The 25,627-nt window shown below is 39.2% G+C and overlaps 1 protein-coding gene across 2 annotated transcripts in view; it reads left to right on the top strand.

The window, feature by feature from the left end:
- The window catches only part of SH3BGR (SH3 domain binding glutamate rich protein), a 64,661-nt gene that overhangs the window by 36,608 nt on the left and 2,426 nt on the right, over positions 1–25,627 (top strand). The window contains exons 4-6 of one of the 2 annotated variants that reach the window (XM_077119055.1): positions 666–740; positions 1,631–1,714; positions 24,624–24,792. In XM_077119055.1, the coding sequence (XP_076975170.1) occupies positions 666–740; positions 1,631–1,714; positions 24,624–24,758 (294 nt within the window). In that variant the 3' untranslated portion in view covers positions 24,759–24,792. The remainder of the gene's footprint in view (positions 1–665; positions 741–1,630; positions 1,715–24,623; positions 24,793–25,627) is intronic. The other variant, XM_077119056.1, reaches the window with a different exon arrangement.

The following is a 25,627-nucleotide window of genomic DNA, read 5'->3' as shown; positions in this document are numbered from 1 at the left end:
TATAGTGTTCTTTGCAGAGGAAAAAAACATATTTTTGTAGAGGTAAAAACATTCTGAACATCCATCAGTTTAAAAATATTTGAATAAATTCCCATATTTTCTTAAAATGAAATATTGAGCAGATGATAAAAAGAATGTGGTTGAACCATATGAATTGACCTGCACCAATGACCAAACTATATTAAGATAAAAAAAAAAGTTGTGTATAGTGTGATCCCATTTCTGTTTTAAAAAATATAAAAATAGAACAAAAATACCAACTAATCCCCCTCCTCAATAGCCTCCCCGTATGAGTTAGCATAGAGTTTAGGTACATATCACATTTTTAATATTGATTAGCACAGAAGGTTGCACCTGCAGAGTGTGTACATGGCTTAATTTGTTGCCACAAGCTTGAAGTACCTTTATAATAAAAATAATCTAATATTTTAAAGGGCTGGGGCCACAGGATAATTTAAAAAAAACATAAAACAGAGCATTTTCTGCCCTTATCTTCTTATCTCTAAAGGGTGAGTGGTAATCATTGTCTTACCTACTTAGCTTGAGATGTTGTTGTAATGATAAAAGGAGGGATAAAGGCGCACATAATTTGAACAGCTAAACTTTGAAATGTAAACTGTTATCCTCAGGAAAATTCTCAAATATTCTCAATTTGTATGGCAAAGGTGACGAAATCGCCCGAGGAAGCGTCTTCCCTGCCCAATGGAGATGTGGAAGGAGAGGCCCAGGGCATGGCAGAGGTAAGCCTTGGTTGTCTTGAACCACCTTCTCCCAGGCCAATTCCCTCAGAACCTCTGCTGGGTTGTCATCTTTCTATGTCTAATTGCACTGGTTTCCCAGGGCTGCCATGACACATCACCATAAACCTAAAACAACAGGAGTGAATTCTCTCACCGTCCTGGAGGCCAGATGTCCACAGTCCAGGAGTCAGCCGGGTTTGGTTCCTTCTGGATTTTCTAGGGGAGGCTCCACTCCATGCTCCTCTCCCAGTGCCTGGTGGCTGCCAGTAGCCTTCAGCATTCCTTGGCGTGTAGCTGCCTAACTCCAATCTCTGCTTGCATCTCCACATCGCCTTCCCCTCTCGTTGTCTCTGGGCTTTCTTTTTCTTTCTCTTTTACTTTTTAGAATGCTCACGTTGGATGTAGGGCCCACCCTGCTCCAGAATGCTCTCGTCTGGAGCTCCTTACTTTACTTGCCTCTGTAAACCTCTTGTTCCAAATAGCATCAGATTCTGAGGTTCTACTGGTTCATAAAAAATCTATTTTTTAATCTCTAAATGATTAAACCTTCCACCACATAAGCAGTAAACTGCCTAAATATAGAATCCTTTGGCATTCTCTTCATAAGCTTTAGTTGAGGGAGAATTGAAACTCCTCACTTAGTGAGTTTGCTACTCTACCTTGCATCTTAGTCATTTCTATCAACATGCACTAGTAGATCCAATCAGCAATTTATAAGTTCAGTGAGCTTATTTATACTCTAGTAGTTAATTGAACCAATAAATATGACATCTATGTTTGCTTCGTTTATATGCTATGGATCTAAATTAGAAAATCTAAGCATGCATGGCCTGATTTTCCCTTGAAAGCGCAGTGTAGTTAGTGATACTGTGGGTTTCCTTTGTGACCAGGGAACAGAGAAGGCTGAAGAAAATGAGGCACAAAAAGAGGCTGATGAAGATGGGGGCAACCTCTCTGAATCCCAAGAGAAGAGTGTGAGTGTTTGCTTGCTTCGCTATCATTTCATTGGCTTCAGTTCTTTCTGTTCAACAGACACTTACTTAGTTTCTACTAGGTGCCAGCAATTGTACTAGATTGCAGTATAGTTGTTCACACAACAGTGAGCAAGACAGGAAAGAGCTGAGAGTTAAGCCAGGGAGACAGGCCTGGAAGCAGGGCATTTTCATTTAGTGTTTCATTTACTGCTGTGGTAGGCGTGTGTGAAGGGCTAAAAGGAAGCCAGAAGGACTCCGAACCCAGGCTCACAGGGAACAGGCTAGAGAAGGTACGAAGTTAGGGGACAGTCCACAGGACCACCCTCACTCTGACACCAATTGCAAGATCAGGGACTCAGGGTTGTAATTCACTGGGAGTCAAAGAACTCATTGAAAGTGGTCACGATCACAGTTGTAGTTTGTTACCATGAAAGCATAAAGATTAAAGTCAGCCAGGAAAAGAGATGCCTGAGGTTCAGTTTAGAGGGAGTTCCAAGCATGGAGCTTCCAGTCCTCTCCCCATGGGCCAAGGACAAGGACGATTCCTCTCGGTAACCTTGTGTGTCAGGAGGCATGGAGTATCGCCAACAGGGGAAGCTCACACAGGCCTTGCTGTCCAGAGATTTTACTGGGGATTGGTCAAGGCATGGTTGGCTGACCTCAGCCTCCAGCCTTTCTGGACCTGATATTGCGTGACCAAAGCCCCGACCACAATCCGCGTCCTTATACATCTGGTGGAGCCCAGGTCCCCCGGGCAGACAGAGCACTCTCAGCAGGCAGGCCATTCCTAGGGCCTAGGAATTCCCTCCTGAGAGCCAGGGGCAAAGGCCAGACCTCTCTGGCCAAGATTAAATTATTTACAACATGGAAGGTTTTGATAATTTACCCTTGTTTAAGTTTGCTTAGGTTTTTCTTTATTAATTTTATAAAAGATTAATTTACCAGACCCTATTCCTTGGTCACAAGCAGTGACAGACTCCATGTGGAGTCTGTCCACAATTAAAAAAAAATTGTACACTCACCACAATTAATTAAAAAATAATTTAATTGTCTCATCCACAATTTTAAAAAAATTATACACTCACCCACAATTTAGGGGCAGCAGTGCAAGGGGCCGAGGGCTGTGGCGAGACTGTGGCTCCATAAGCACCATGCTGGAATTATGATAGGCTCAAATGAGTCCATTATTGAAGGAATCCTGAAAATGTGGCTGGAGGCTGGAAAACCAGGCAAGGGGCAGGGAGGGGTGAACCTTGGCAGAGGGAGCCTGGCTGGGGGGGGGCAGGGTCAGGAGCTGTACCCTGGCCTCTACTCTTGCCTCTCTGACACTCCCTTCCTGCCTTGGCAGTGTGCTGAGCCCCATAGGATAATTTTGGTGGGCTTTACCATTTGGTCAGTCATAGTAAAGACTGGTGGTTTGCTTTTTATGCATTTATGGATTCCAGGGGAGGTGTGGGCAACTTTTTAAGACAGCTGGGCGCTCCTTCCCAGCAGTTAGGTTGTGACTAGGTATGGGGCCAAAGCTGAAACTATACCATGGAAAGGGAGGGGGGCTTTTAATTTAAGGAATTAAATTTTGGAATGGGGCAGGGCAGTAAATTCCCTTATAGTTGAAGATGGCTATTTCAAAATGTCAATAGCTTAAGAGTGAATGAAGGTTGTTTTTTGGCATGTGCAGGCTGTGGGAATTGAACCCGGGTCTCCTGAATGAAGGTTTTGGTTTTAAAGCAAGACCATCATCATTCTTGACCTAGAAGTTAGATGAGGTTTCATGGAAGACTGTATAATTCAGAAGTCATGACATTTAAATGACATATAGTAGCAATTTTATTATTTTGCTATTTTAAAATCTGCCTTCTCATTTGGATTTTGCATGAATTGCCTAAGGTACTCTCAGTTTTTTGTATTAATTTAGTATTTTGAAGTTTAGTTAGCTTCTTTTCAGACACAGACACAAAGACAAAAGAACATTATACTCTCAGCCCCTCTCTTCCAGGAGACTGGAAGGAAGCCAGTGCCTTATAGTTGGATTGGGCAGTAAGGGCAGGGTCTGCTTCAACTTCTCAGCCGTTGGGCTGATGGTTTCAATGAAGTGATGGGTCATCCAGCTTGGAGGTTCTCTCTGTTGTATTTTTTTAAATGGTGAGCCCTTTACAAAGTTAATTATAGTCTTCTGAACTCTGATATACATTTAAAAAAATCAAATTTGTTAGTTTCGTATGGGCTAAAATGAAGAAATGACTGCAGGTAAAACTATTTTTATTTTAGATGAATATGCTATTAAAATTGCATTATCAAATTCACTTTTCAAGTCTTTAACCGCGTTATTCTATATAAAGACAACTCCTTTATCAGCCCAAGGTTTTCAAAGCCAAGGCTTTTAATTTGTTCCCTAGAGGCAGAGAATCAGAACAGACACATGGCAGTCTTCTCGGCAGAAAAGAACTCTCTTTTCCCCTCCCCAATTTTGCTTAATAGGGAAAACAAAACACAAATTAACATCAGCCACATAGTTTACTACAAGGAGTAAAAATGTTTAAAAAATGTTTTATTTTGCAATAATTATAGACTCACAGGAAGTTGCAAGAATGGTGCAAAGAGTCTGGGTGGCCTTCCCTCAGCTTCCCCCAGTGGTGGCCTCTTACAGAGCTGCAGGACAATAGTAAAACCAGGAAATCGACACTGTTGCGTTTCTGCTAACTGGACGACAGACCTTTATTTAGTTCACCATTTTTTGACCTGAATTCAGTATGATTTAAGATCAATTTTACAGTGTGCAATGGTAAAAATAATAATAATAATAATACTTCCTACCACTGAGTATTAAACCAAGTGACAAGCCAGCTAGCTAAGTGAGTGTCATGGGCACTACCAGCTCTTCCCCACTGGACCCATGCTCCCTAAATGTGCACCTGGAAGCACTTGCACAATTTCGTTTTATTTATTTATTTATTTATTATTTATTTTTTAAATTAATTAACGGAAAAAAGAAAAAAAGACATTAACCCAACATTTAGAAATCATACCATTCTACATATGCAATCAGTAATTCTTAACATCATCACATAGATGCATGATCATCGTTTCTTAGTACATTTGCATTGGTTTAGAAGAACTAGCAACACAACAGAAAAAGATATAGAATGTTAATATAGAGAAAAAAAATAAAAGTAATAATAATAGTAAAAACAAAAACAAACAAACAAAAAAACCCAACCAGACAGACAAAAACAAACAAAAAGCAAAACAACAACAACAACAACAAAAAAAACCTATAGCTCAGATGCAGCCTCATTCAGTGTTTTAACATGATTACTTTACAATTAGGTATTATTGTATTGTCCATTTTAGAGTTTTTGTATCTAGTCCTGCTGCACAGTCTGTATCCCTTCAGCTCCAGTTACCCATTATCTTACCCTGTTTCTAACTCCTGCTGGACTCTGTTACCAATGACATATTCCAAGTTTATTCTCGAATGTTGGTTCACATCAGTGGAACCATACAGTATTTGTCTTTTAGTTTTTGGCTAGACTCACTCAGCATAATGTTCTCTGGGTCCATCCATGTTATTACATGCTTCATAAGTTTATTCTGTCTTAAAGCTGCATAATATTCCATCGTATGTATATACCACAGTTTGTTTAGCCACTCGTCTGTTGATGGACATTTTGGCTGTTTCCATCTCTTTGCAATTGTAAATAACACTGCTATAAACATTGGTGTGCAAATGTCCGTTTATGTCTTTGCCCTTAAGTCCTTTAAGTAGATTCCCAGCAATGGTATTGCTGGGTCGTATGGAAATTCTATATTCAGCTTTTTGAGGAACTGCCAAACTGCCTTCCACAGTGGTTGCACCATTTGACATTCCCACCAACAGTGGATAAGTGTGCCTCTTTCTCCGCATCCTCTCCGGCACTTGTCATTTTCTGTTTTGTTGATAATGGCCATTCTGGTGGGTGTGAGATGATATCTCATTGTGGTTTTGATTTGCATTTCTCTAATGGCCAGGGACATTGAGCATCTCTTCATGTGCCTTTTGGCCATTTGTATTTCCTCTTCTGAGAGGTGTCTATTCAAGTCTTTTTCCCATTTTGTAATTGGGTTGGCTGTCTTTTTGTTGTTGAGTTGAACAATCTCTTTATAAATTCTGGATACTAGACCTTTATCGGATATGTCGTTTCCAAATATTGTCTCCCATTGTGTAGGCTGTCTTTCTACTTTCTTGATGAAGTTCTTTGATGCACAGAAGTGTTTAATTTTGAGGAGCTCCCATTTATTTATTTCCTTCTTCAGTGCTCTTGCTTTAGGTTTAAGGTCCATAAAACCGCCTCCAATTGTAAGTTTCATAAGATATCTCCCAACATTTTCCTCTAACTGTTTTATGGTCTTAGACCTAATGTTTAGATCTTTAATCCATTTTGAGTTAACTTTTGTATAGGGTGTGAGATATGGGTCCTCTTTCATTCTTTTGCATATGGATATCCAGTTCTCTAGGCACCATTTATTGAAGAGACTGTTCTGTCCCAGGTGAGTTGGCTTGACTGCCTTATCAAAGATCAAATGTCCATAGATGAGAGGGTTTATATCTGAGCACTCTATTCGATTCCATTGGTCGATATATCTATCTTTATGCCAATACCATGCTGTTTTGACCACTGTGACTTCATAATATGCCTTAAAGTCTGGCAGTGCGAGACCTCCAGCTTCGTTTTTTTTCCTCAAGATGTTTTTAGCAATTCGGGGCACCCTGCCCTTCCAGATAAATTTGCTTATTGGTTTTTCTATTTCTGAAAAATAAGTTGTTGGGATTTTGATTGGTATTGCATTGAATCTGTAAATCAATTTAGGTAGGATTGACATCTTAACTATATTTAGTCTTCCAATCCATGAACACGGTATGCCCTTCCATCTGTGATTTCTTTTAACAGTTTTTTGTAGTTTTCTTTATATAGGTTTTTTGTCTCTTTGGTTCAATTTATTCCTAGGTATTTTATTCTTTTAGTTGCAATTGTAAATGGGATTCATTTCTTGATTTCCCCCTCAGCTTGTTCATTACTAGTGTATAGAAATGCTACAGATTTTTGAATGTTGATCTTGTAGCCTGCTACTTTGCTGTACTCATTTATTAGCTCTAGTAGTTTTGTTGTGGATTTTTCCGGGTTTTCGACGTATAGTATCATATCGTCTGCAAACAGTGATAGTTTTACTTCTTCCTTTCCAATTTTGATGCCTTTTATTTCTTTTTCTTCTCTAATTGCTCCGGCTAGAACCTCCAACACAATGTTGAATAATAGTGGTGATAGTGGACATCCTTGTCTTGTTCCTGATCTTAGGGGGAAAGTTTTCAATTTTTTCCCATTAGGATGATATTAGCTGTGGGTTTTTCATATATTCCCTCTATCATTTTTAGGAAGTTCCCTTGTATTCCTATCTTTTGAAGTGTTTTCAACAGGAAAGGATGTTGAATCTTGTCAAATGCCTTCTCTGCATCAATTGAGATGATCATGTGATTTTTCTGCTTTGATTTGTTGATATGGTGTATTACATTAATTGATTTTCTTATGTTGAACCATCCTTGCATACCTGGGATGAATCCTACTTGGTCATGATGTATAATTCTTTTAATGTGTTGTTGGATATGATTTGCTAGAATTTTATTGAGGATTTTTGCATCTATATTCATTAGAGAGATTGGTCTATAGTTTTCTTTTTTGTAATATCTTTGCCTGGTTTTGGTATGAGGGTGATGTTGGCTTCATAGAATGAATTAGATAGTTTTCCCTCCACTTCAATTTTTTTGAAGAGTTTGAGGAGAGTTGGTACTAATTCTTTCTGGAATGTTTGGTAGAATTCACATGTGAAGCCGTCTGGTCCTGGACTTTTCTTTTTGGGAAGCTTTCTTAATGACTGATTCAATTTCTTTACTTGTGATTGGTTTGTTGAGGTCATCTATTTCTTCTTGAGTCAAAGTTGGTTGTTCATGTCTTTCCAGGAACCCGTCCATTTCATCTAAATTGTTGTATTTATTAGCATAAAGTTGTTCATAGTATCCTGTTATTACCTCCTTTATTTCTGTGAGGTCAGTAGTTATGTCTCCTCTTCCATTTCTGATCTTATTTATTTGCATCCTCTCACTTCTTCTTTTTGTCAGTCTTGATAAGGGCCCATCAATCTTATTGATTTTCTCATAGAACCAACTTCTGGTCTTATTGATTTTCTCTATTGTTTTCATGTTTTCAATTTCATTTATTTCTGCTCTGATCTTTGTTATTTCTTTCCTTTTGCTTGCTTTGGGATTAGTTTGCTGTTCTTTCTCCAGTTCTTCCAAGTGGACAGTTAATTCCTGCATTTTTGCCTTTTCTTCTTTTCTGATATAGGCATTTAGGGCAATAAATTTCCCTCTTAGCACTGCCTTTGCTGCGTCCCATAAGTTTTGATATGTTGTGTTTTCATTTTCATTCACCTCGAGGTATTTACTAATTTCTCTTGCAATTTCTTCTTTGACCCACTCGTTGTTTAAGAGTGTGTTGTTGAGCCTCCACGTATTTGTGGATTTTCTGGCACTCTGCCTATTATTGATTTCCAACTTCATTCCTTTATGATCCGAGAAAGTGTTGTGTATGATTTCAGTCTTTTTAAATTTGTTAAGACTTGCTTTGTGACCCAGCATATGGTCTATCTTCGAGAATGATCCATGAGCACTTGATAAAAAGGTGTATCCTGCCGTTGTGGCATGTAATGTCCTATAAATGTCTGTTAAGTCTAGCTCATTTATAGTAATATTCAGATTCTCTATTTCTTTATTGATCCTCTGTCTAGATGTTCTGTCCATTGATGAGAGTGGTGAATTGAAGTCTCCAACTATTATGGTATATGTGTCTATTTCCCTTTTCAGTGTTTCCAGTGTATTCCTTACGTATTTTGGGGCATTCTGGTTCAGTGCGTAAATATTTATGATTGTTATGTCTTCTTGTTGAATTGTTCCTTTCATTAGTAGATAGTGTCCTTCTTTGTCTCTTTTAACTGTTTTACATTTGAAGTCTAATTTGTTGGATATTAGTATAGCCACTCCTGCTCTTTTCTGGTTGTTATTTGCATGAAATATCTTTTCCCAACCTTTCACTTTCAACCTATGTTTATCTTTGTGTCTAAGATGTGTTTCCTGTAGACAGCATATAGAAGGATCCTGTTTTTTAATCCATTCTGCCATTCAATGCCTTTTGATTGGGGAATTCAGTCCATTAACATTTAGAGTTATTACTGTTTGGATAATATTTTCCTCTACCATTTTGCCTTTTGTATTATATATATCATATCTAACTTTCCTTCTTTCTACACTCTTCTCCATACCTCTCTCTTCTGTCTTTTCGTATCTGACTCTAGTGCTCCCTTTAGTATTTCTTGCAGAGCTGGTCTCTTGGTCACAAATTCTCTCAGTGACTTTTTGTCTGAGAATGTTTTAATTTCTCCCTCATTTTTGAAGGACAATTTTGCTGGATATAGGAGTCTTGGTTGGCAGTTTTTCTCTTTTAGTAATTTAAATATATCATCCCACTGTCTTCTAGCCTCCATGGTTTCTGCTGAGAAATCTACACATAGTCTTATTGGGTTTCCCTTGTATGTGATGGATTGTTTTTCTCTTGCTGCTTTCAAGAGCCTCTCTTTCTCTTTGGCCTCTGACATTCTAACTAGTAAGTGTCTTGGAGAACGCCTATTTGGGTCTAATCCCTTTGGGGTGCGCTGCACTTCTTGGATCTGTAATTTTTGGTCTTTCATAAGAGTTGGGAAGTTTTCAGTGATAATTTCTTCCATTACTTTTTCTCCTCCTTTTCCCTTCTCTTCTCCTTCTGGGACACCCACAACACATATATTTGTGCAGTTCAGATTGTCCTTGAGTTCCCTGATACCCTGTTCAAATTTTTCCATTCTTTTCCCGATAGTTTCTGTTTCTTTTTGGAATTCAGATGTTCCATCCTCCAAATCACTAATTCTATCTTCTGTCTCTTTAAATCTATCATTGTAGGTATCCATTGTTTTTTCCATCTTTTCTACTTTATCCTTCACTTCCATAAGTTCTGTGATTTGTTTTTTCAGTTTTTCTATTTGTTCTTTTTGTTCAGCCCGTGTCTTCTTCATGTCCTCCCTCAATTTATCGATTTCGTTTTTGAAGAGGTTTTCCATTTCTGTTCGTATATTCAGCATTAGTTGTCTCAGCTCCTGTATCTCATTTGAACTATTGGTTTGTTCCTTTGACTGGGCCATATTTTCAATTTTTTTAGCGTGATCCGTTATCTTCTGCTGGTGTCTGGGCATTTAGTCAGATTTCCCTGGGTGCTGGACCCAACAATTTGGAAGATTTTTCTGTGAAATCTCTGGGATCTGTTTTTCTTATCCTGCCCCGTAGGTGACGCTCGTGGCACACGTTTGTCTGCGGGTCCCACCAGTAAAAGGTGCTGTGGGTCCTTTAACTTTGGAAAACTCTCGCTGTCGGGTAGGTTCGCCAGCCGAAGCGGCTTGGAAGAGTGCCAGCCGGCCCAGGGTCCGAACGCAGGGAGGGTCGCCGGCCGCCGCAGCCCGGGAGAGCGCCCATCCGAATTTCCTAGTCGGCCCGGCACGCCAAGCATGGCGGGAGGGCGCCAGCCACCGCGGCCCGCCCGGAAGAGTGCACCGTTCCCGGGGAGTCACGTGTTTGGACGGGCCCCCCCCCGTCACCGTTCTCCGCGGCCTGGGGATTTCCGATCCAATTCTCTCAGTTTGTCCGGGGGGCCGCGCGTGGTGTGGGCGCCAGCCGCCACAGCTTGAGGGGACCGCCTGTCCAATTCTCCCAGCCTGCCCGGGAAGGGGGAAGGGAGGAACTCCGTCCGCTTGCCGCCCCGCCCGGTGAAGCCCGCGTCCCTCAGCGATCTCAACGGAGCGGGTTCTCTCAGCCAGTCAGCCGTTCCAGGATGGGGTACGCTGTCTTTTTGATCTGTTTCGTGACTCTGGGAGCTGTTCTGTATCGTTTCTACTCCTCTAGTAGCTGTTCTGGAGGAGGAACTAAGATCCGCGCATCTTACTAAGCCGCCATCTTCTCCGGAAGTCCACAATTTCATTTTAATAGGGAGGGATATTTGTCTAAGTGTACTACCATAATTTTTTTTAAAAAAACTGAAACCATTATATCCTTCAATGAAATGGACTTTTTTGGAGCGCATTCCCAACCTTCGATGATTCTTAAACAAAGGTGCCAAGGTATATTATTACTTGATAACAGCTGAGGGCCAGCATTTGGGACATCAGGGAAGGTGAATGCTGAAAAGACCATTTACTGGTGACAAGAAAGATGTTACCTTTAACTTCAGACTCCCTGGAAAGAGTGGACCTCGTGGAGCCTGGCCTGATGACACAGTGAAGGGTGAGGGACTAAGGAGGGAAGAGGATGTTTGGTGAATACTTCCCTTGGGAATAAAGGAGGAAACCAGAAAGTAATCTCAACTTCTGGGCATTATCTAAGAAAGGAATATATCTTGATAACTTTGTTATGGTCCAGAAACTTTGTGTGCATGTTTGAAACTATTAAATGCCCCAGAAAAGCCATGTTTTAATCCTGATCTATCTTGTGGGGTCAGACCTATTGTTTAGGGTGGAAACCTTTGATTAGATTGTTTCCATGAGAATGTGACACACTCAGTTGTGGGTGTGGTGTTTTGATTAGATGGAGATGTGATTCCACCCGTTCAAGGTGGGTTTTGATTAGTTTAGTGGGGTCCGTTAAAAGGGGAAATATTTTGGAGAAACCTGAGATGCAGATGCTTGGAGAACAATACATTTGGAGATGCAGAAAGAAAATGCCCCTGGGGAAGCTATTTGAAACCAGAAGCCAAAGACCCCAGCAGATGCCAGTCTTGCACCTTCCCAGCTGACAGAGGTGTTCTGGACCCATCGGCCTTTCTTGAGTCAAGGTATCTTTCTCTGGGTGTCTTAGTTTGGACATTTTTTATGGCCTTAGAACTGTAAACTTGCAACTTAACAAATTCCCTCTTTAAAAGCCATTCCATTTCAGGTGTATTGCATTCCGGTAGCTTTAGCAAACCACTGCAACTTGTTCATGTTTATGGGTTGGTTTTTTTTTTTTTTAAACTTTTTTGGCATGGGCAGGCTCTGGGAATTGAACCCGTGTCTCCTCCTTAGTAGGCAAGAATTCTTGCCTTTGAGCCACCGTTGAACTGCCCTAAACTTTTTTTTCTTTTGCATGGGCAGGTACCGGGAATCAAACCTGGGTCCCCGGCATGGCAGGTGAGAACTCTGTCTGCTGAGCCGCTGTGACCTGCCCCTAACCTTTTTTCAATTGTGAAAACTAAAATATATATACAAAAAACCCAATAAATTTCCAAGTACATTTTAACAAGTAGTTATACAACGGATTTTAAAGTTTGGTATGGGTTATAGTTCCACAATTTTTCATTTTTTCTTCTAGCCGTTCCAAGAAACTGGAGACCAAAAGAAATATCAGTGTATTGATTCAAAGTCATATTCATTTGTTAAATCCTGTCTTCTCTATTATACTCTTCCTTCTCTCGTTTTTTTCTTTTTTGTGTGAAAAATATCATGTATACAAGAAAGCAGTGCATTTTAAAGTACATTGCAACAATTAGTTGTATGGGTTGGTTTTTATCAAGGTAAAATTATTTTACTTGCAAGGTAAAATTACTTTAAGTTGTATTCTTTGACAACTCCAAGGTTTTATCCTCAAATCTTTCAAGACCTGGTGTAACTGGTTATATAATTTTTTAAACAATATTTTATTGATAAAACAACATACAAACATTCTTAGCATATGAACATTCCATACGTGGTGTACAGTTAATGGCTCACAATATCATCACATAGTTGTGTTGGCTACAGAATTATGATATGGCAATCACTGTTCTCATCTTCTTCCAAAACCAGTCTTGTGAAATTGTTTTAGTTTGTAAAAGCTGCTGGAATGTAATACACCAGAAATGGAATGGCTTTTAAAAAGGGGAATTTATTAAGATGCAAGTTTACTGTTCTGAGGCCATGAAAATGTCCAGACTAAGGCATCCGTGGAAAGATATCTTGATTCAAGAAAGGCCGGTGGATCCAGAACACCTCTGCCAGCTGGAAAGGCACATGGCAATGCCTGCTAGCTTTCTCTCCTGGCTTCTTATTTCATAAGGCTTCCTCAGGGGTGTTTTTCTTCTGCATCTCCAAGATCTCTGGCTGTGTGGGCTCTCTTGCCTCTGTTGGCACTCAAGCTTTTTAAAGAATGGTTCCCTCTTAAAGAGCTCCAGTAAGAAACTCTACCTTGAATAGGTAGAGACACATCTCCATGAAAACAATACAAAAGATATCCAGCAATGCTGAATGAGGATTAAAAGACATGGTTTTGGCGGGCCGCGGTGGCTCAGCGGGCAAAGTGCTTGCCTGCTATGCCGGAGGACCTCGGTTCGATTCCCGGCCCCAGCCCATGTAACAAAAACGGAGAAACAGAATACAATAAAACAAGAAAATGTTTAAAGATGTTTCCCTTTCTTCCTTCCTTCCTTCCTTCTATCCTTCCTTCCTTCTCTCTGTCTTTCAAAAAAAAAAAAAAAAAAAAAAAAAGACATGGTTTTTCTGAGGTACATAATAGCTTCAAACTGGGACAGGAATGTTGCTTTATCAAGATGCAGATGTTGATATGGGTTGTTGAAGAGCTCACAGGTCTGTGGCTGGGTCCCTGGAGTGCCTGAAGATTAGGTTCACTTGGCTGCTGTCCTTCTGTCTCCAGGTTTCCTGAGGTCAGCTGCCCTGTGCTGGTCATGCTGGTCCAGCCCTCAGCTTCCTCCCATGCCAGCCACCTGTCTTAATCCCCACACTACGTGACACTCACCACTGCTGACACCTGCCCTCAGTTCTGGTCATGTGCCACCTCAGCAGCCTGCTTCCTGGCCAGGTTCCCAGCAAAAATAGCTGCTGTTCAAGGTTCTAAGACTGCCCACTTCTGAGACTTCTCTCTAGTAGCTTCCTTAGAAAATCAATATGGTAAAATTATTTTAAGTTGTTTTCTTTGTCAAGTTAATGGCTAATACTCTGTCCTTTTTCAAGATCTTGGCTTAGTTGACTATGTGTTGACAATTATCTTAAAAAAGAGCTTTTTGTTAATGTAATAGCTGACCAAACATAAAAGTCAATCCAAGCATTGTATGTGGCTGACTTTTTAAATGCAATTTTATTGAAGTATATTATAGATTCACGTACCATATAATCATCCACATTGTACAGTCTGTGGTTCACAGTGTCATCATATAGCTATGCATTCATCATCGCAATAGATTTTTGAACATTTTCATTACTCCAAAAAAAATAATAATAAAAGTTAAAAAAACCAGCCAAAACATCCCATAACCCCCTCCCCTATTATTTATTTGTTGTCTTTTTCTTTTGTTACTCATCTTTCCATACATTGGATAAAGAGAGTGTCAGTCACAGGATTTTCACAGTCACATGGTGTGTTAGTTTGCTAGCTTCTGGTACCCAATATACTAGAACTGGAAAGGCTTTTAAAAAGGGGAATTTAATAAGTTACAGGTTTATGGTTCTAAGGCAATGAAAATGCCCCAATAAAGGCACCAACAAGAGGTCACCTTAATTCAAGGAAGGTCCACGGGTTAAGAATACCTTCGTCACGTGGGCCTCTGCCTCTCCAGCTTTTGGCTTGCTTAATGTTTCATGGAGACATCTGCTGGCCTCCAAGCATCTCCGAACGTTTGTATCTCTGTTCCACACGTGTCCACATCTGTGTCAGCTCTGCTATGAAGTTTCTTTTGGCTCTGAGGCTACTGTCATTTCTGTAGGCTCTGTCTGCACCACAAGATTCAATCAGAATTAAAACATGGCTTTTCTGGGGACATAATACTTTCAAACTGGCACACATGGTTACACCTTAAAAGTTCTATAGTTATCCAGTTATCTTCAATAATCAAAGCTATTGGATTATAGTTCAATATTTTCAGATATTTCCTTCTAGCTACTTGAATACCCCCCAAACTGAAACACGATGTCTGTATGCTACATAAGCATGACCTCCAGAATGACCTCTCATCTCTATTTGAAATCTCTCGGCCATTGAAATTATTTTGTTTCTTTTCTTTTCCCCATTTTGGTCAAGAAGGCTTTCTCATTCCATGATGCCAGGGCTAGACTCATCCTTAGGAGTCCTGTCCCACGTTGCCAGGGAGATTTACACCCCTGGGCATCATGTCCCATGTAGGGGGGAGGGCAGTGAGTTCACCTGCTGAACTGACTTAGAGAGAGGCCATATCTGAGCAAGAAGGAGGTTCCCTGGGGATGAGTCTTAGGCATAATCATGAATAGGCTAAGCTTCTCCTTTGTAGGAATAAGTTTCTTAAAGGCAAGTCCCAAGATCAAGGCCCTGGCCCCTCAGCTTGGCAGTCCCCAGTGTTTGTGATAATATCAGGTCTTTCCCAGGTGGGAGGTTTAATATTTCCCCCACCATTTTCCCCAGTCCCTCAAGGGGACTTTACAAATATTTTTAAATCTTTTGGCCAGATTACTCTGGGATATATGGGGATATTGCAACATGGTTGACTTTTAAGGCTTTACCTAATTCTGATATTTTATGATTTTGTGAGTTAAGGATGTAAGTTTAAGTTATTTATTTAATGAATATATCCTGCCTCATCCCGAGAAGGATTTGAGGCTGGAGCAGCCTACACAAATGCACTCCTTCAGCATTTTATCGACAATTTGAGTGCTGCTTTGTGCCTGGCAGAATTCTAGGTGCTGGGGATGGAACAATGAAAAAAAGTACTTGCTCCACTGAGCCTACCTTCTGGAGGATTTAGAGATGGTAACAGAGTTCTTTAAAGCTCCCTTGATCTCTTCAAATTCTCTGAGCAATTCCTTTCTCTAATGTATCTTTTAGGAAATTAAGATCAACTCAGATATTAATAAAAAGTGCTAGGTCCCTCCGCAGTTGCTGACAGCTGGCCTGTACAAGTCGGAACTAACAGCTATTCCTGTATGACTTTCTACTGTCCTCCAGTTTTGAGCCAAGGCTTGTCCCATTTTTAATAATGTGTATTTTGTTTATTCTTTTGTTTTGGCTAATAACCATTCATAAAACTGTTGGGTTTAGAAAAATGTAGAAATCTGCATGATTGATAATTCTTCAGTGCATAGTGTGAACTTGAATTGGTGGTGTTTTAGTTTTCTAAGCTGCTGAAAGCAGATACCATGACATGGGTTGGCTTAAACAGTGGGAATTTATTAGCTTGCAGTTTGAGGCTGAGAAAATGTGCAAATCAAGCATCAACAAGACGATGCTTTTTTCCTGAAGACTGGCTGTTGGCAATCCTTGACTCCCCTGACACGTGGCACGGCATATGGTGGCACCTCCTGGTATCTCCTTTCTCTTCCAGGTTCCTTTGATTTCAGCTTCTTGATTCCATGGCTTTCTCTACTAGCTGAAAGTACGAGCAGTGAATACACACCATACTCTGGAAATCAGTTAGACTGATTTAAGGGAAAGAATATAGATTAGAGCAGCAGTTCTCAAAGTGCGGTCCCAGGACTAGCAGCATCAGCTTCATTTGGGAACCTCTAGAAAAGTACATTTTCAGGCCCCATCAAGACCTAATGAATCAGAAACTCTGACCCATGCCCCCATACTGTGTGTGTTAATATTTATATATTATTATATTAATATAGATATTATATTATGATATATATATTTAGTGAAATTGTAGGTTTACAGAAAAATTATGCAGAACATACAGAGTATATGGGTGTATATGTTGCAGGTATCAGAATTTCATTCCTTTTCATGGCTGAATAATATTCCATTGCGTGTATATACCACATTTTGTTTATCCATTATCAGTTAGTGGAGACTGGGTTTCTTCCACCTTTTGCAGTTGTGTATAATGCTGCTATGAAATTAGTGTGCAAATTTCTGTTTAAATCCCTTTTTTCAAATCTTTTGGATATATACCCAGAAGTGAGAGGAAAGGGTCATATGGTAATTCTATATTTAACTTACTAAGGAAACACCAAACGATCTAACATAGAGGATGCAGCATTTTACATTCCCACTAACCATGAATAAGTGTTCCTAATTTTTTTCATCTTTTCCAACTCTTGTTTTCTTCTGTTTTTAAAATAGTAAACATTCCAGTAGATGTGAAATGGTATTTCATTATGGTTTTGATTTGTATTTCCCTAATGGCTAATAATATTGAGAATCTTTTCATGTAAATTTTGGCCATTTATATCTTCTTTGGAGAAATGTCCATTCAAGTCTTTTGCCCATTTTTTTTTTTTTTTTTTTTTTAAAGAGAGAGGGAGGAAAGGAAGGAAAGACAGAGAAGGAAGGAAGGATGGAAGGAAGGAAGGGAGGAAGAAAGGGAAACATTTTTAAACATTTTCTTGTTTTATTATATTTTGTTTGTTTGTTTGTTTTTTACATGGGCTGGGGCCGGGAATCAAACCGGGGTCCTCCGGCACGGCAGGCAAGCACTCTTGCCCACTGAGCCACCGCGGCCCGCCTGCCCATTTTTAAATTGGGGTGTTTGACTTTCTGTTGTTGAGTTGTAGGCTTTCATTATATATTTTTTGATATTATAACCTAATCAATTATGTGGTTTCCAAATGTTTTCTTCCATTCTATACATTATCTTTCTACTTTCATGGTGAAGTCCTTTGAGTCACAAAAATTTTTAATTTTGGTGAAGTCACATTTATCTATTTTTTCTTTTGTTGCTCATACTTTTGCTATAAAGTCTAAGAAACTGTTGACTAATACAAATCCTGAAGATGCTTCCTTATATTTTCTTCTAGGAGGTTTATAGTTCTGGTTCTTATATTTATGTCTTTGGTCCACTTTGAGTTAATTTTTGTATATGGTGTGAGTTAATTTTTGTATATATTCTTTTGCATATGGATATCCAGTTTTCCCAGTGCCATTTGATGAAGAGACTATTCTTTCCCCTTGAGTGGCTCGGCAGCCTTGTCAAAAATCAATTGGCCATATATGTGAGGATTATTTCTGAACTCTTAATTTGATTCCACTGGTCAATATATTTATCTGTATGCCAATACCATGCTGTTTTGACCACTGTTGCTTTATAATAAGTTTTAAAGTTAGGAAGTGTGAATCCTCCAACTTTGTTTTTCTTTTTCAAGTTGGTTTTGGCTATTTGGAGCCCCTTACCCTTCCAAATAAATTTGATGATTGGCTTTTCCATATCTGCAAAGTAGGCTGTTGGAATTTTGATTGAAATTGTGTTGAATCTGTAAATCATTTTGGGTAGAATTGACATCTTAACAATATTTTATCTTCTTATCCATGAGCATGGAGTATCCTTCCATTTATTTAGGTCTCCTTTGATTTCTTTTCTTTTAGCAAAGTTTTGTGCTTTTCTATGTATAAATCCTTTACATCCATAGTTAAATTTATTTCTAGATATTTAATTATCTTAGTTGCTATTGTAAATGGATATTTTTCTTGATTTTCTCCTCAGATTGCTCATTACTAGTGCATAGAAACAGTACTGATTTTTGCTTGTTGCTCTTGTACCCCGCCACTTTGCTGGATTCATTTGTTAATTCTAGTAGCTTTATTGTGGAGTTTTCAGGACTTTCCATATATAGGATCGTGTTTTACTTCTTCCTTTCCAATTCTGATGCCTTTTATTTCCTTTTCTTGCCTAACAGCTCTGGCTACAACTTCTAGCACCATGTTGAATAACAGTGGTGACAGTGGGCATCTTTCTCTTTTTCCATATCTTAGAGGGAAAGCTGTCAGTCTTTCACCATTGAGAATGATGTCATCTCTGGGTTTTTCATATATACTTTTCACCATGTTGAGGAAATTTCCTTCTATTCTTATTTTTCTAAGTGTTTTTATGAAGAAGTGGTGCTGGATTTTGTTAAATACCTTTTATGCATCAATTGAGATGATTATGTTGTTTTTTTTCCCTTTATTTTGTTAATGTGGTATATTACATTAATTGATTTTCTTATGTTGAGCCACTCTTGCATTCCTGGGATAAAACCCACTTGGTCTTAGTATATGGTTCTTTTAATATGCTGTTGGGTTCACTTTGCAAGTATTTTGTTGAGGGTTTTTGCAGCTATATTCATAAAAGAAATTGGTCTGTAATATTTCTTTTCTTTAGTATCTTTAACTGGCTTTGGTATGAGGGGTGATGTTGGTTTCATAGCATAAGTTAGGTAGTGTTCCAACCTCTTCAATTTTTTTTGAAAATTTGAGGGGGATTGGTTTCAATTCTACTTGGAATGTTTGGTAAAATTCACTAGTGAAGCCATCTAGCCTGGAGCTTTTCTTTTTTGGGAAGTTTTTGAGTACTGATTTAATCCCTTTACTTGATATTGGTTTGTTGAGATCTTTTATTTTTTCTCGTGTCAGTATAGGCAGTTTGTGTATTTCTATTGTCTATTTCATCTAGGTTGTGTGATTTGTTGACATACAAGTTGTTCATTGTATCCTCTTATGACCTTCTTCATTTCAGTGGGGTGGGTAGTAACGCTGTCTTTCAATTCTGATTTCAGTTATTTGTATGCTCTCTCTCTCTCTTTTCTTTGTCAGTCTACTCGGGTTTGTTGACTTTATAGATCTTTTCAAAGAACCTGCTTTTGGTTTTGTTGGTTCTCTTTATTGCTTTTTGTATTCTTTATCATCTCTGCATCTATGTTCATTAGAGAGATTGGTCTGTGGTTTTCATTTTTTGTAATATCTTTGTCTGGTTTTGGTATGAGGGTGATGTTGGCTTCATAGAATGAGTTAGGTAGCTTTACATCCTCTTCAGTTTTTTTAAAGAGTTTGAGCATTATTGGTACTAATTCATTCTGGAATGTTTGGTAGAATTCACATGTGAAGCCATCTGGTCCTGGACTTTTCTTTTTGGGGAGCTTCTTAATGACTGATTCAATTTCTTTACTTGTGATGGTTTGTTGAGGTCGTCTATTTCTTCTCTAGTCAACGTTGGTTGTTCATGTTTTTCTAGGAAGTTGTCCATTTCATCTACAGTGTTGTATTTATTAGCATAAAGTTGTTCATAGTATCCTGTCATTATCCCCTTTATTTCTGTGGGGTCAGTGGTTATGTCTCCTCTTCCATTTCTGATCTTATTTATTTGCATCCTCTCTCTTCTTCTTTTTGTCAATCTTCCTAAGGGTCCATCAATCTTACTGATTTTCTCATAGAACCAATTTCTGGTTTTGTTGATTTTCTCAATTGTTTTCATGTTCTCAATTTCATTTATTTCTGTTCTAATAGTCGTTATTTCTTTCCTTTTGCTTGCTATGCGGTTAGTTTGCTGTTCTTTCTCTAGTTCTTTCAAGTGAACAGTTAATTCCTCAATTTTTGCCCTTTTTTCTTTTTTGATATAGGTATTTAGGGCAATAAATTTCCCTCTTAGCACTGCCTTTGCTGCCTCCCATAAGTTTTGATATGTTGTGTTTTCATTTTTCATTTGCTTCAAGATATTTACTGATTTCTCTTATACTTTCTTCCTTCACCCACTGGTTGTTTAAGAGTATGTTGTTGAGCCTCCACATATTTGTGAATTTTCTGGCACTCTGCCTATTATTGATTTCCAACTTCATTCCTTTATGATCTAGGAAAGTGTTTTGTATAATTTCAATCTTTTAAAATTTATTGAGATTTGCTTTGTGACCCAGCATATGGTCTATTCTTGAGAATGATGCATGAGCATTTGAGAAAAAGGTGATTCCTGTTGTTATGGGGTGTAATGTTCTATAAATGTCTGTTAAGTCTAGTTCATTTATTGTAATATTCAAATTCTCTGTTTCTTTATTGATCCTCTGTCTAGATGTTCTGTCCATTGATGAGAGGGTGGAATTGAAGTCTCCAACTATTATGGTAGATGTGTCTATTTCTCTTTTCAGTGTTTTCAGTATTTGCCTCATGTATTTTGGAGCATTCTGGCTTGGTGTATAAATATTTATGATTGTTATGTCTTCTTGTTGAATATTCCTGTTATTAATACATTAAGTGTCCTTCTTTGTCTCTTTTAACTGTTTTACATTTGAAGTCTAATTTGTTGGATATTAGTATAGCTACTCCTGCTCTTTTCTGATTATTTGCATGAAATGTCTTTTTCCAACCTTTCACTTTCAACCTACGTTTATCCTTGGGTCCAAGATGTGTTTCCTGTAGACAGCATATAGATTAACTGTATTTTAATCCATTCTGCCAGTCTGTGTCTTTTGATTGGGGAATTTAATCCATTAACATTTAGTGCTATTACTGTATGGGTAGTAATTTCTTCTACCATTTTGCCTTTTGTATTTTATAGGTCATATCTAATTTTTCTTCTTTTACCTTTATTGATAGTCTTCATTTCTACACTCTTCTCCACACCTCTATCTCCTGTCTTTTCGTATCCGCCTCTAGTACTCCCTTTAGTATTTCTTGCAGAGCCGGTCTGTTGATCACAAATTCTCTCTGTGATTTTTTGTCTGAAAATGTTTTAATTTCTCCCTCATTTTTGAAGGATAATTTTGCTGGATATAGAATTCTTGGTTGGCAGTTTTTCTCTTTTAGTAATTTAAATATATTATCCCACTGTCTTCTCGCCTCCATGGTTTCTGCTGAGAAATCTATGCATAGTCTTATTGGGCTTCCCTTGTATGTGATGGATTGCTTTTCCCTTGCTGCTTTCAAGATTCTCTCTTTCTCTTTGACCTCTGACGTTCTGATTAGTAAGTGTCTTGCAGTACATCTATTTGGATATATTCTGTTTGGGGTACACTGCACTTCTTGGATCTGTAATTTTAAGTCTTTCATAAGAGTTGGGAAGTTTTCAGTGATAATTTCTCCATTAGTTTTTCTCCTCCTTTTCCCTTCTCTTCTCCTTCTGGGACACCCACAACACATATACTCGTGCGCTTCATATTGTCTTTCAATTCCCCGAGTCTCTGCTCATATTTTTCCATTCTTTTCCCTATATTTTCTTTTGCTTGTTGGATTTCAGATATTCCATCCTCCAGTTCACTAATCCTATCTTCTGCCTCTTGAAATCTGACTGATTGTAGGTTTCTATTGTTTTTTCATCTCTTTTACTGTGCCTTTCATTCCCATAAATTCTGTGTTTGTTTTTCAGGCTTTTCATTTCTTTTGTTCATTCCTTGCCTTTATATCCTCCCTCAATTCATTGATTTGATTTTTTATGAGGTTTTCCATGTCTGTTTGAACATTCTGAATTAATTGTTTCAACTCCCTGATCTCATTTGAATTCTTGGTTTGTTCCTTTGACTGGGCCATATCTTCAATTTTCCTAGCGTGATTTGTTATGTTTTGCTAGCGTCTAGGCATTTAATTACCTTAATTAGTTTATTCTGGAGATTGTTTCCACTTCTTTTAGCTCTTGCCAGATGACTTTGTTGTGTATCTGTTCTTTGACATTCAGTTCAGCTTATTCTGGACCACTAGCTTAAGTTTTGTTTAACAGAGCAGAATTTTTCAGTTCTTGTTTTCTTGTTTCTTACCCTGCCTGTATGGTGCCTTTTGCCCCCCCACCCCCACCCTTAGGAGGGCCTGCTTAGGTATTATAGACCCCAGCCGGATTTTCCCATACCAAACTGGTCTCCTGTCAGGAGGAAAGAGTCACCTGTGTCTAATTTTTGCTGAGGGTGAGACCTAGCAGGTTGAAAGACTTTCCCGTGAAGTCTCTCGACTCTGTGAGTTTCCTGTCCTGCCCAGTATGAGGCGCTTGTCTGCCTGCAGGTCCCACCAGCATAAGGTGATGCAGTACCTTTAACTTCAGCAGACTGTCCCTGCTGGGGGCGAGGTGGAGACAGAGGAGAGGTTGTAGGCTGGTTTTAATTGCTTCACTTTTCCAAGCCCTGGGGTCTGAATTCCTTGAGAGAGGGATTCCACCTGAGCTGGGCCCCACCCCTCCCCTGGGGAAGGCACAGGCTCCAGACAAGCCCTCAAAAGAGCTTGTTTCTGCCTATGCCTGGGGCAGTTGCAGCCTGAGAAGTCCTGCAATGTATCCAAAGGCAGTCCAGCCTTTGTAGAAACACAGCCACAAAAAAAGAAAGAGAAAAGTCCTTCTCAGAGCAGGACCCTTGTTCCTCAGGTTTGCCAATCAAGAGCATGAGTTGGTATGTTGCTTTGTGTCCCTTCAGATCCTATGTGCCCCCTCCTTTCCTTCAGGGCCCAGACCCTTCAAGTATTATGTGCTCTCCGATCCAAAAAACCTGTTTCTTTTTTTTTTTCTTTTTCCATCAGCCCTGCCCCCTTGGCTCTGGGGCAAAAATCAGCAACCTCCGCTTTGACCAGGTTCACCTGAGCTGGGGGCCTATTTTTAGTTGTCAGAATTTGTGAATTAATTCCACACTTGAAGCTTAGTTGCGCTCAGCCCCTGCTGCTGGTAAAGTCCCTTTCCTTTCCTGTCCCCTCTGGGAAGCAGCCTGTGGGGGAGGGGCACCAGCCGCCATGGCTTGGGGGACTCACGGTTCTGGGGGGTCTTGCAGCTGGTCCAGCTCGTCCAGTCTGGGGTACGCTGTGTGTCCAGTCACTGATGTGGCCCTAGCAGTTGTCCTGTACTGTTCCTGGCTGTTTAGCAGCTGTTCTGGAGGACGAACTAAATCCCACACCTTGCTAAGCCCCCATCTTGGCACTCTCCCCTGTTCTGGAGTTTTTGAGGAAAATGGCTCTGCCAGATTTTGCTCTTTCTTCAAAGATTTGTGGGGGAAGGGCACTCTGGAGTACCTTATTCTGCCTTCTTGGTCTGAAAGCAACAGTTTTAAGAATATTCTTTTTGAACTCTTTTGGATTAATCATTAAAAATGCTAATTAGAGATGTAGATTGGATTGAGAATTTCTGGATAGGGAAAATAATTCACCAAAGTCACATGTATTTTCTAGTGGTTTCAATGGAGGTTGATCAGCATTGAAAAGGGTTCAACATTAGAAAGGGTCCCAGATGTCAGTGGGAACATTTGTTGATTTTTGAAATTACAAAATAATTAATGGAACTGTTTTATGGAAAATAAAACAATTTTATGGAAAATTTAGAAAATACATATAAAAGAAGAAAATGAAAATAGTTACCTCCATTACCCAAAGATATCTACTAGCTATGCCCTACTCATTTATATGTTTCCAAAAACCTTTCATTATTTTTTTTTTGTAATCAACTTTTTTCATGCAATTTATCTATATTTTTTGAAGGGACAGTAAATATAGATCTGCCTTATTATTTTTAATGCTAATATGTCAAACAAAGCCCTATTCTTGGACCAAAAGGTTATTTGCAACTCGTTCTGTACTGTCATTTTTCATGATCAGTAAGTTATATCTTTCCAATAATTATTTCTTTATTTTCTTCTTGCTTGGTAAGCTTCTGTTTTTGAAAATCCCATTTTATATAAAAAATAAGACAAAATAGGTTGGAAACAATTACAGGTTATATATATATGTGTGTATATGTAGGTTACTCATAACTTCAGCTTGAAGAAATTAGCTTGTTGTAATAAGATCTATACAGTTCAGGCATTTAAAACCTTTATCCTTCCTGAAAAAATTCCATTTCCTGACTTTTTTAAAATTCTTCTAACTGCCTTCCAAATTTTCAAAGATAGTTTGATGAGAATGGTACATTAATATGAATAAAACCATATGCTTTAGAGAAGTCGTGAACCCCCTTAGAATGAACGTATCCCTCTGGAGTCTGTGTGTAGAGAGATTAGGACCTTGCGTGTTTGCACGCGCACTTGTGTGCCGCATGTGTGTATGTGCGTATGTTGGTGTAGGATGTGGGAGGCCCTGAACTCCAGTCTGAGATTTTACGCTCTTTTCTCACTGTCTCTTTCAACTCACATCCTCCTCAATCATAACGTAATTTTTGTTAAGATGGAAGAAAGTACGGAGGAAGGAGCAAGAGAGGAAGAGGAGGGAGAGGAAGAGGAGGGAGAGGAAGAGGAGGGAGAGGAAGAGGAGGCTGAAAAGGGAGAAGAAGAGCCAGGAGAAGAAGGAGAAGATTCTTAGGCCTTTTCATGCTTTATTTCTTCAGGTTTTCCAGGTAACTACATATTTCTGGAGTTAAAGAACTTGTTATTACAGTGTACGTTTATGTTACGTTTCACTTGGTGATAGGAGAAAAATAAATTCCATTTCCAGTATACACGTGTGTCATCCCGGGCCTCGGCCTGCATTCGCCAAGGCCCTCCTCAGCCCTTTCTGGAGGCTTGGGGTGCATAAAATCCATCAGATCCATTTCTCAGGCACTAGGCACAGAATGCTGTGGCTGATGTGATTTCTAGGAGAAAGCTACTTGGAGGTGAGGAAGAGTTTTTTAGTTATTTCCGTCTCTTCCTTAACATAACTCTTACCTAAGAAGTCCCTTTATTAGCATTCTATTTCGTGGACTCCTCTATTGACCGGTGGGACAGTTGATGTTCATAACTGTGGCAGCAGCTTATAACCTAACAAATTCACAACGGTGGCTGTGGGGTGATGGAAGAAAAATGCTGCTGCAAGAGTTGATTTCCTAGGGCAGTGGGACTTACATTTTCGCTCTGGTAGTATCGGGGTCTTTTCTTTTTTTTTAGTGTCCTTCCCATTCATATTATGCCCCAATAAAAAAATCTAAGGCAGAGCTTTGGGGTGTTGATATCAGGGGAGCCAGGGCAGAGAGTTATAGTGAGGGATTAACCTCTCAGCACATAGCTGGTCTTTAAAGGTCTGCAGTAAAACTTGGTGACCGACTAGTGAAAGGTAGACAAAAGGGCTCCACGGGAAAAGGGAAAAAGTGATCAAAATAATCTTTGGTGCTTTGTAAATATTGGCTAACAAGGCATTGCTTTGTGCACCCAGAACCAATTTGAATAATCTGAATCGCCTCTCTAAGAAAACTG

Source organism: Tamandua tetradactyla, chromosome 10 (genome assembly GCF_023851605.1).
Source record: "Tamandua tetradactyla isolate mTamTet1 chromosome 10, mTamTet1.pri, whole genome shotgun sequence".
NCBI classification, from domain to species: Eukaryota; Metazoa; Chordata; class Mammalia; order Pilosa; family Myrmecophagidae; genus Tamandua; species Tamandua tetradactyla.
This window is presented reverse-complemented; position numbering and strand designations above follow the sequence as displayed.